The 12314-nt window shown below is 34.8% G+C and overlaps 1 protein-coding gene across 5 annotated transcripts in view; it reads right to left on the reverse strand.

Moving 5' to 3' along the window:
* Window positions 1-12314, reverse strand: part of LHPP (phospholysine phosphohistidine inorganic pyrophosphate phosphatase) — a 129528-nt gene that overhangs the window by 107750 nt on the left and 9464 nt on the right. For all 5 annotated transcript variants that reach the window (XM_026669088.2, XM_087964348.1, XM_087964350.1 and 2 more), the window contains exons 2-3: window positions 4099-4286; window positions 2306-2459 (exon numbers count right to left, since the gene is read on the reverse strand). In XM_026669088.2, coding sequence (XP_026524873.1) covers window positions 2306-2459; window positions 4099-4286 — 342 coding nt within the window. The remainder of the gene's footprint in view (window positions 1-2305; window positions 2460-4098; window positions 4287-12314) is intronic.

Below are 12314 nucleotides of genomic sequence, written 5' to 3' on the forward strand. Positions count from 1 at the left end.
TTTGCTCTCTGCCCCCAAATGCAATAGGTTTAGCAATAAATACATAGCTTTAAATAGAACATAAACAAAATCTTAATAGATAAATGTGACAAAATGCTGAATAGAATAAATATGTATGTATGTAACCAAAACAACACATTATTCATTACCTTAATTGTGATAAGCTATCACATTATTCATTATGCTTTATTAATGAAGTATATTTGTTTTACCATGTTTTACCATGTTTGTTAAATATTTTTGCTTTTAAATTACTAAAGAAAAAAATTAGATAACGAAAGTTATCACTTATTATGGATGAAGGGCCATCTTTATTTTATTTATTATTTACAGTAATCTATGGAAAACAGATTAAACATAAAATAAACCACTATGCCTTTCAATTAAAGTAACCTTAATTATTAAAATCAATGATAATAGTATTCATTCAGTTAGTTAACTTACTATTTCTACTAGGCAAATATTATTTTTCCTGCATCACAAATTAAAAAAGATTGATTAATTTTTCTTGATGATAGATCTGTATTGTCTTATCCAACTGACCTCTATGGCACACATATTTTTATAGAAGCTGGGGTATAGTCCAGAGAGTTAGCAATTTTTCCAAATTTGCTGCTACTAATACATATTCTTAGCAATATTATCTTCTCTTTTTTATAAATGGCTTTGATCATAGCACATATCACTGACAGAATCAAACCAGCATTGCAAAAAGTCTTGGACTCACTACCTAAGCTGGCAGGCTCATTCTAATCCCAATTTCTTTGCAAATGCTAAGGGGGAACTTATTCCAAATAACTATGTTTGGTGAAGAAGCTCAGCAGCTGACTTTTTTTTTAGCAAACATTCAAAATATGATTCAGTAGATCTCTTTCTTTCTTTTTATTAGAACAATAAAAAGAAAGAACTGTACAATTCAAGTTTTTTTTTTTAATATTCCTAAACAAATAGGTAAGGAGCAAAAATGTATAGGATGAGCAGTCAGATAAGATTTTATGCTATATCCTTCTGCCATTTTCGATTAATCAGCACAGCCTCTCTTTAAAATGACCACTTGACCTTTGCTAGAACAGCCATTAACCTTCTATAGTCTAGCGTAAACAGCTTAATTTTCTGACAGTGGCATGACAGAGGAAATTACAAAGCCAATTCCCACTCTCAACCCAAAACAGATGCTAAATGTAAATCACTCCCTTTTCACAAGGACAGCATTCCGCTTCAGTCATTCTAATGTTCTAGCTTTCAAGAGCATACACTAAAACTTTAGAGGAAAAAATTCTGGTTTTTTTTCCTAAAGAAAGTTAAAGAAATGAACATTATTAACACTGTTATACTTTACATAATATTAGTAACTCATGAGAAAAGTGGCTGAAAAGGTATCAAATGGAAGGCAAACCATCAACACTCACAACTCTAAGACAGATTACAGTTGTGATCTGTATAAAATCTTACAAGAGGAAGCTGATGCCCATTATTAAATATATTCCACTTAGTATGCTTCACATAGTTAATGCAAACATGATCCCTACTTTCTTTTTACATCTCTGTATGAAGCAATTAGTAGAAGTACAGCTGTTATATGGTACAGTTAACATGAAGAAAGTTGTAAGAACATCAGTGAGATTTAATATATTGTACATCTTACTCAGAAATCCTACCAAGTTTAAGAGTGTTTGACTGTGTGTGTGTGGGGGGGGGGGATGTGCAACTGTCAAAACTTTTAAATTGGATCACAAATAGTTTTTAGGCGGATGTCTGTCATAACTTCAAACAGTTATTAAGTGGCCAGTTGTAAGTCGAGGACTACCTGTACATTGAAAAAAGAAATATAGGCGCACAATAAAAAAAGAGGAAGAAAAAAGATGTTGAGGAAAATGTGACAAAGAACATTAACATTCATAATAAAAAATAATGTAAATAGGTTCAGAAAAGAAAATTGGCAAAGGAGATTATACCACTATTTGTTTTATCTTACTAGCCCTTCTTTTAGTTTGACACAAGGACAGCACGAGTTGCCCTACTATTGGACACCATGAACCAACCGTTCAGAAAGATGGGAAGCCTGGGACAAAATTCTTTTCTAGTGCTCTCTTGATTGACATATAGATGTCAAAATTGACTAAAGAAAGAGAAAGTCAATTTATCCTTTACATCTGTCTTCAGCACCAAAACTGTTGGGCAGTTGAGAGATATCCTTGGACCACCTTACAAACTTGCAAGAAGGCAGGATTTGAAAAAATTATGGACATCAAGCAAACATTACTATTTTTAAAAAACATTTTCAGAGCTCTACTTATTAACTTACCCTCTTCCCAAAGACAGCAGAACTGGATTTTCCAGGCTTATGAGAATTTGGAAAGCATCATTCAGATTTTTGTAAGAAAAGTTGTCTGCTGCATCCCCAATTACTACACAGTTAGGATTTGTTTTATCAATATCAGCAAATTCAGGAATGAGATCTAAGGAGTAATAAACATATATTTATGTATTTCATGACAACTTATGCTTTTTCCAAGTTCATATTAACCTAGGCCTATTGAGCTAAAGCAGCTCAAACATTACCAGAACTGCATATTCTCACCTTCAAATGCTACTGTATAAATGTTACTTTATAAATCAAAACCTCACTTGATTTTGTCCAGTATAGCCAACACAGTATCGTCCACATCCATAAAAGAGTTATTAACAGGCCTCAGACAATCTATTTTTTTTTTTTTGATAAATAAATGTAAAACAAATGTATAGAAAGAGTAGAGAGAACATGTTCAGCAGCGTCTAAATACAGGCTAATTGATAAGAAATGAAAAATGCATGCAATGTATCTCCATCCTGAATACTTTGTCTATCGGAGATGACCAGGATGAGCCTGAGGGAGGAGTCAAACTCATCATCAGGTTGAAATTTCTATGCCCCTGGAGACCTAAGTCCATTGACTCTTATCTGGTGCCAATTATCCTGGAATATTAGCAGTGCAGATTCTTGTATATAGGTAGCATGAATTAAACCATTCATACTTTTTTGGATTCTATCCTGACTTCTTGCACCTGACATTGCCATTTCCAAAAATCTTGCCCAGAATCCAGATGCATTTTGAAAATTGCTTTGATGGCTTGGAAATAAAATAAATGTGTCTAAGAGATGGTTAAGGAGACAACTGTCTTTTAATGTCAACCTGATATCTTGTGGTTGCGGTTCAACATGACAAGAATGAAGCTTAAACCAAGAAAAGGATACACCTACTCCCTCAAGTCATGTTTCTGAACTTCAAGATAACTAGTTGCATGTGAACTAAGCAGAACTGATAGTGCCTGGAAGCCTAAAAAGAAGCCTGAGTTTTTAAAAAATGTTTCAAGTAAAAAACATTTTGAAAGATTTTCTTAGAATGCTAACATTGTCCAAGACTAAGCAGAATAAAATTGCTTGTAAGTTACAAGAAATCTGGTGAAGGTTTTATTTTCATTGTTTCCCAATAGGAAAGAAAAGAAAACAACCTTAGGATTGCTTCCACATTTGTTTGAAATAAAAAAAGGAAAAGGGCATATTTTATGAATCTGGAAACAAGTGTCAGGTATGGCAGTAGATTGTTTATGCTGTGTATCAGTTTTAGTGTGAAGATACTATGATCAGGTAAGCAATTTTACTCCTATTCTGTGCCAGGTCATTCACGAAGATTTTAGAAGACATTAAACCAAAATGCAAATTACTTAGTTCAGTTAAGTTAACAAACCAAGAAATTGGAACACATGCCAAGACTTTCAATGAAAATTTGGCACAAGATGGGAGGTAGGAACGTTCACCCTATACTCAGCTTCATGACTTCAGAAAACTTCAGATTATGAAAGATCAGATGTTCATCCTAATTGGGCCATTTTATTATCCAGTTACCACCTCATCTGCTCAGTTTCATTAATAATTTGGGATTTTTGTTTTCTTTTGACTTCCAGTTGTCTTAATCTAATCATTCATCCAAAACTAATTTAGTCTGTGAAACTAACACATTTCATTCCTGAATTATACACATCTAAAGTGAACTTATATTAGGTTGAAATTAATTAATTGCAGTCTACTTTATATGTAAAATTTTAAATATTAGCAAACCATCATGCACAAGAAGATGAGGTCTCAGTTTGCGCTCCTTCAGAATTCGACATACTGCAGGTGCTGGAGCAGTGACTTCATTTACCGCGATGTCAAACCCCAAATGCTGCAACTTTTTTACAAATTTGTCCCGCGTAGCTTGAGTTTCATTAGTGCAAAACTGCAGCTTTAGACCAGATGCCTTGATCCTGTGACAGTAAAATGGTATATTATTAAGCTAATTAGTTATACAGAATGTAGGATTTAAATGAATATTTCTGTCAAAGCTTATAGTTATAAAGTATATGTTGAAAAGAATTACATGAAATGTAAATCACAATACCATGAGTAATTTACATTTATGTTTTATAATTATAAAACAAGATTAACATATTTATAATACAATATATGTTGGTTGTCTGTCACCAATAGTTAGAGTTCAAGAAAAAATGTGTTTCAGTACAAACACTATAATTAATAATACCACTTAAGTAGTAAGATGTCAAATTTTAAAAACAAAAGCAATCTCATTAATTCCATTTACTTATTTTTTTTTCTAATAAATTAAGTATTTTAATATGTTTACAATTTGAAGACTCCAATTCAAACATTACCATTTGTAATTTTTAAATTTCATTTTATTCTGCGATGCCTCAAGGACTTATAATGGAATCTCCACCACCCCCCGAGAAATAAATGCAAATACATCTATTCTTTTCTGTATTACTGAAATTGCTGAACATAAAGCAACATTCTGTTTTCCAGAATAGTATCATATTGCCAGACAGATATGTAAATCCCAAATGCTATCCATCTTCAATTTAGGAACTCCTTCCAGTTGGCCATATATTCATACACATAAATACAATTTAGGCAACAGTAATCCTAAAAGAACTCGGTAGTCAAAGGCATGAGACAAAAATGGAAATCAGAATCCATATCCTATTTAATTTAATTATGGTTAAATTTGCATTTCAGAGTAAGACTATCCAGTTCCCACCAAATGCTTTCGATCATAACTCCTTTCATCAAAGCTGGATTTATCCAATGATATAGATTATAAAAGTTATGGTCTAATACAGGTGTGTCAAATTCATGTCACCACAGAGTCATCACATGATGTATTGTGACCTTTTTTCCCCTTTGCTAAAATGAGAGTGGGCATGGCCACCACATGATACATCTGGGCTGAGTTTGGCACCCCTGGTCTAATACATCTGGATATTATTCCTGCTTTATTTCTTTAAAATAATTTTAAATATATATTTGTGCTACTAGGGACCTGTTTCAAAAAAGCACTGCGGTAAGAAAATAAAATGATATTATACACTCTATCAAATAAATCAAAATATACATTAAACCATATTTGTGGTTATTATGATTTTATACTATCTGCGATACTTTCCAAATCAACCCTCCACAAGTACTTCTTTAAAAATGTAGCTCCACAGTAGAAAAAAAAAAACAGTTGATGGTCATTTAAAATACTAAAACATGTCATCTCCAGATTCCTTCTTTTTGTATTATTTGTCTTTCCTAATCACAGGTATGTGAATTATCCATTACAGTTAGTGGTTTAATTGCCCTTCATAAAGATAACTATTCTATTTTAAATTAGGCAGTTAATATATTATAACTAATAGCATCTACTTGTATATTATAAATATATGTTCACTGATTGGAGCAACGAATGTGAGAATTAGTCATGAGCTAATGAAGCAATTGAATAAAGAAGGATAACGTGTACCCAGGGAATAATTATTGTTAATGAATTATGATGTGACCTTCTCAGAACAATGAACAATTGGAGCAACAGTTAAAATGACAGGACTTCACATCTGTTATTCCAAATATAGTGTAAACTGGAATATATGCACAATCAACATACATATACACGCCCAGCCTCACACATACTCACAAACAAAACAAAGGTGCTAAGTGGAATTATATGCAGTTCAAAGTACTTCTCAACCTCACATAAAAAACAAATTAGATTTTCATATATTGGGGAAAAAATACTGTATGTGAAATTTTGCCTGGATTCTATGGTCACCTGATTATTTTTTAAACTTAAGTGAGTACAAAGAAACTTGGGCCAAATCCAATCTTCTCAGATGATATGTCTCTATTGGTTGAATTACCCTAATAATTTGCTGTCTCAGGTAGAAAATTCCCATTTTATTTCAGATAAGAAGAGTAGGGTTGAAAATTGCACGTTGAATCCCTCCAAACCTTTAGTTCAAATATAGTCTGCTCAATGTTTTTATCGCTATTCTTACATGCATATTTAAGCTTTCAATATACTTTTTCATCTCAGGCTATTGTGTATTATTTAGGACTTCTTGCACCTTTTTAATCTTTTGTAAAACTAGGAATGAACTAACTAAAAAGCATCCCAGGACTCAATCAAGAGCATCCATTATAAGGGCAGTCCTGATCCTATTATTGTTTTAGTTGAGCCATGGTGGTGAAATGGTTAGAATGCAGTATTGCATGTTGACTCTGCCCACAGCCAGGAGTTTGATCCTCACCGGTTCAAGGTTGACTCAGCTTTCCATCCTCCCAAGGTCTGTAAAATAAAGACTCAGATTGTTGGGGACAATATGATGATTTGGTAAACCCCTTAGAGCAGGGGTCTCCAACCTTGGCAACTTTAAGACTTGTGGACTTCAACTCCCAGAGTTCCTCAGCCAGCTTTGCAGACCCCTGCCTTAGAGAATGCTGTAAAGCACTTACTACACAGTAAGTCTAAGTGCTTTTAAGACCAAAGATGTGCATAGGCTAGGGTCACATATCATAATAAGCTATAATTGATTTTTTTAATCTATTTAGTGAACACCCTCAATGCATACACAATGTTTTATCCTTCATGTGTTATGAAAGTAGCCAATTTAAGCAAATTATGGCAATACAAACCATGGCTTAGTATTTATTTGTTCAGCCACAGGGAAATGAAGGCAAATGAAATAAACACAATTTGGCATGCTAATATGAACACAAACTCTAATATTCAGTCTTCAAATTTACAAATAAATTCACCTTAGCTGTTAAGTCTAAATCTTTTCATCTTGCTTTGGCAAAGGAGCAACAGCAGCAATTTAGAAAGCAGCAGTGCTTTAACATGATCCTTTGCTATCTCTCTTCCCCATCTGCCAATTTTTGTCACAACCTTTATGTCATGCAGCATGAGAGGGCAAAAACAAGGTTCATATTTAACATGCCCATAAGCTGACCCCCCAAAAAACGTTGGCAAGGGCAGTTGGCTTAGACTGTGCAAGGTCACTGAGGATGTCCAATAATTGTCCTAACACTTTACCTGTTATGGCACAATAATGAGAGTTTTTTTTTCATTATTTTCGGGTGAATGAACCTGGCAGATGCTGACAGCCAGCAGATGTGTAAAGTTCGAGGTGATTTGTAAGGGACCAGCTCATCTGACGCACAGTAATTGCATTGTGGGACACTGTCACTCAGATTCTTGTCCTGTTCTGTCAGGATGAGGTAAAGGTCAGTTCAAAGAACTGGTAAAACATCAGAGGCAGCTCCTCGCTGAAATTTAAAATATTTTCATATATCTCCTTCACGCCCATCCCAAAACATTAAGGAAATCAAAACTGGGGCCTCTCTTACTGGTGAAAATTGTGCTTGGAAAGTTAAGCGATTTTGCAATAGCTTTATCTATTGTTTTCAATGTTGCTTGCAAATGTTTTGCTTTTAACTAATCCGTCCATTTACTCTCTGAACCGAGACACTTCCATTTTCTTCTTGATAATCTACCTTTTCCTTAAGGAACTCAGAATAAGATATTGGGATTAGGAAGCAGACTTTCAAATAGAGAGGTACTTTTGGTTAAAAGGAATCTCGCTACCTCCACTTTCCATTTATTTGCTTATTTTAAAAATCGCTATCCTAGGTGCATATGCATTACTCAAAGTCTGATATTCCCTCTCATATGCTATTAGTTTGCATGTGACAGACATTCAGCGAAACCCAGCACTCAGGATTCCATGACAGCTGTGCGGATACCCTCCTTTAATATAGAAACCCAATCCACTAGTTTTCCAAGCTTGACCTGAAGGAAAACTATAGTAGTAGTAATAATTACTACACAGTGCAATATAGAATAGCATACAGTATGTATTACTGTATAAAGATTTCTGAAAGTTTACAGCTTATAGAAACATTTCCTAAAGTTTTGACCTCCCAGGAGATCTTATTAGTTTTTTTAAAAAGTGTAGCAAACTTGCAAAGTACGTTCTTCAATTATCAGAATTTTTGAGTGATTCAGGATGCTATATAAATATATATAATTCCATATATAATTCCATATAAATTGGGAAGTTAACCCAAAAATGTTAAGCCAAAAGAGCCGTTCTCATTCATTCTCCCCCTCTCACTCTCTCCCTCCCTCCCTCCCTCCCTCTCTCTCAAAAAATAGAGAAGGGTCTTGATTTTTATGTATTAATCTTCATTATGCAGTCATCACCTGAGTCCTTCTAGAATGATGTCACTAAACAACACACACGTCTACAAAAGCAGCCAGAAAAAGCTAAGCCAGAGTTTGGATATAGCCATGACAATATAAACAAATAACTTATTTATCATGTCTGAAGCATGCAAATGAAACCAACATTTGATTTGGCCATTTTGCTCTTACACCAGCTGAAAAGGCTTTTTTCCCCCAATTGAATCTTTGTTGCAGCTTCAGGAGATGTTTCACATTCTATCATGGACCATGTTTCTGATATTCTACACTATGATTTTACTTTGCTTATAATTTTATACAGTTTTATGCTTCAAAATTTTCTTGTACCTCTGTGTTGGAATCATTAGTTTTGTATTTAATAAATCTAATAAATAATAAATAAAATAAGCAAATAGCATAAATTGCTGGAAGATGTCATGCCCCTGGTGAAGACTGACTCTGAGGAAGAGGAGGAACAGCCAACAGGGAGTGGAAGTGTGGCTCCAGAGGTGCTGGAGGAGGCTGGGGAAGGGCAGAGGCCGGCTGAGCAGTCAGAGGAGGACCAAGGCCCATCCCCTATCCATCCTAGGGCACGCAGGGAGGAGAGGATCAGGGTAAAACGTGGTCTACTCAAGAGGAGAGGGCCATGATCCTCTTCATGGGTCACAAGTGTGAGATCTGCATAAGAATTTGGACCTGCCTGCTAACAGACACTGGAGATAAATTAGTGTTTTATTCTTAAAGAAGGTCTATCTTGTTTGGCATTCTTCCAACACACTGTCCCTGGTTATCTTCCTGAAGTTGGCAATTATCTATCCTGGTCTGTCGGGGAACTTTATTCAATGCGGTTTGTTTTTGGTTTTTGCTTCGTTATCGGCTCTTTGAATTTAACTGCGTTTCTTTCCTTTGAAATGTTATTTTGAAAATAGTTTAGTCCTCCACTGTGAATAATTAAACAGTGAAGGCAAGTTGAAGGCATTAAAGGACTTTTAGTTACGTTTTGGGTTTTGTTATATTTCTGATATACTCTGGGTCATCACAGAAGACAGCAAAATCCTGCCAGGTTAAAAACAAATACATCCGGGAATATAATACTCTGCTAGAGGTAAATGTTTCTCTTGTAGTAACAATAGTCTTGTGTTGATGTCAATAACTCTTCAGCCAGCCAAATATGAGAAAATCAGATGGAAGAGAAATACATTTGGAGATCAGTGGAATGAGAGTTCCATACTCAGAAGGCTGGTTCTGATTCCCATTATGTCCATGACATTCTGACGTGGCATCTGTGCAGGCCCCAAATTTTTAACTTTAATAAGATTGCTGAAACTGTACAAACGTTCAGCATCTGAGAGATTTTTCAGGATAATAATGCTAAAATGCTCATGAACTAGTGAGATCTGGAACAATTGAAAAGGGGAGGAATGCTTGCACCATTGCACAATGACTGCATTATCATTATCCCCAACTTTCCACATCCACAATGAAAGAAAGGAATCTGACAGTAATGTTATGAAAGTATATAGTAGTCCTTGACTTACAACAGTTTGTATAGTGACTGTTCGACATTACAACAGCACTGAAAAAAGTGTCTTATGATCATTTTTCACATTTATGATTGTTGCAGCATTTCCATGGTCATAAGATTACTTTCTGCAACCTTCTGACAAGCAAAGCCAATGGGGAACCAGTTTCAGTTAACAACCATTTCACTAACTTAATAACTGCAATGATTCACTTAACAACTATGGCAAGAAAAGTGTTAAATGGAACAAAATTCACTTAACAAATATCTAACTTAGCAATATAAATTTTTGGGCTCAATTATGGTCGTAAGTAAGAGGACTACCTATATTATAACAAGAAAGCAATACCACTTTCACAATTCCTGCCTTGGAAACAGGCTGGTTATTATAACAAGAAAGGATGTCAGACTATTTAGGCCTTTAATCTGGACCAGGATTTGTGGTTTTTAAGGCCTTATAGGCTCTTTGAATGCCTTCTAAAGTGGTCACCAAATTGTAGTTATTAGATTGCCAATTATTTCCCAATTACCAATGTATAATTGGTGACAGAAGGGAAAAATTAAATACATGGGGGCACAATTATATTAACACTATAATTCATTTGATTTTTAATTACATTTTAATGAAATTAAATCAAATTTTCTTTTTGTCCTACTCTCATGATTATGAGATTGCACAGTTCTCCCGGGTGACCATTAGCCCAAAACAATGTGTACACCCTTAATTTAAAGTGTGCGTTCTGTTACTGAAGTAGACCCAAACACTAGCCAAGGGAAATATTAGGGATGAAAATAAAAATATTTTAGATATTATATTCTAGTTTTTCATGCTTATGCTGACATCTAAACATCCATCCACGGTTGTTTAGAAACTAAAAATAATCAACAACCCTCTTAGGAAGGAGCCAATTACATAGTGGTATGCTGCAACTGGTTTAATAACTGGTTCAATGAATGTGTGCTTTGCCCCCATGCGCAACATTCAAAAACCACCCATTTTAAGCTTAAAAACTTATCTTCTATGTCAGCAGTGGTGCGTGCGAATCAGCTGAGCTAAAAAACAAGGAAATACAGGACAAGAAAGGGCAGGGGCGGGGCACCTGCTCACCGGAACTACCAGTTTGCTAGAACAAGTCCGAACTGGTATCAGCCCACCACTGCAATTAAAGTGTGAGGTAGAAACTAATTCAACAAATAGTTTATATTAACAAGCGTAGGTTGTGGCAACTGGAAAACCCACAGATCAATTTTGACAAGGATACACAAACTGTTCCTTTGATCCTATTATTCTAATTTAAAGCATGAAAATAGTTGCCCAGTTGCCTAGTTTTATTGGGGTTTATTATCTGTTAGGTGCAAGCGAATAATGATGAAAAGATCACCAACTAGTCCCCTGATCTTTGAATGTCCAGTATAATTATGAGAATTTAGGTGTAAATTTTATGAAAAAGCTTATTTTTGCAACCCAGAAAGTCTTTCCTTGTTTTTCTCTATGATCCTTAACAGTTGAGCTATTATTTTGTGTGAGCAGCACAGGAAATGAATCTGTCATTACTACTATTATAAGCTGTCTTAATCACATTTTTATGGATAATATAATCCAGTAATCGTATTACACTGGCCTTTGTTTCATACTGATGGATTGCTAACTGTTTGCCTTTGAAGTCGCTAATTATAATCTATAAAAGCCAGTTGAATTCAATACAACACTTCCACTGTGAAATCATTATTATACTTTGTATATAAAGAGCATCTGTTGGTAAACAATTAACTAGGGCCTAACAGAAAGGAAGCAATTCTTTGCCCCATTTTAAATCATCACTTAGCTAATGCCTTCCAACAAAAAATAGAGAAAGATTCAATCAACTCTAGTTCATTTTAACCCAGAGATTACCACAATTAGACAATCTATTATTTTCTGTGTTTATTCCTTTTGAAACAATGCTATCACCAGCTTGCTTTTGGATGTACTTCAAGGGTTGTCTTCTTTAAAGTCCTTCAGGGATTGGAATATGAGTGTCTTCAAAATCATCTATTCCCAGGGGCACTCTGCCAATCTATTAAATTCTGGAAGAAGGCACTCTTTCTGGATACTGATCCCAAGGAAGTGTCCTCTGCAGGAACCAGACAGTAGGGCCTTTTCAGTCATTGCCTCATTTTCTTGAATAGCATTCTTCTGGAAATCAGATCAACCCTCAATCTTGAAAATTTTCAAAGAATAACTGAGACCTGTTTTTTCCAGCATGGCTT

The sequence above is a fragment of the Notechis scutatus genome, chromosome 4 (assembly GCF_049901735.1).
Source record: "Notechis scutatus isolate UNSWTSFEM ecotype Mainland chromosome 4, rNotScu1.2, whole genome shotgun sequence".
NCBI lineage: Eukaryota > Metazoa > Chordata > Lepidosauria > Squamata > Elapidae > Notechis > Notechis scutatus.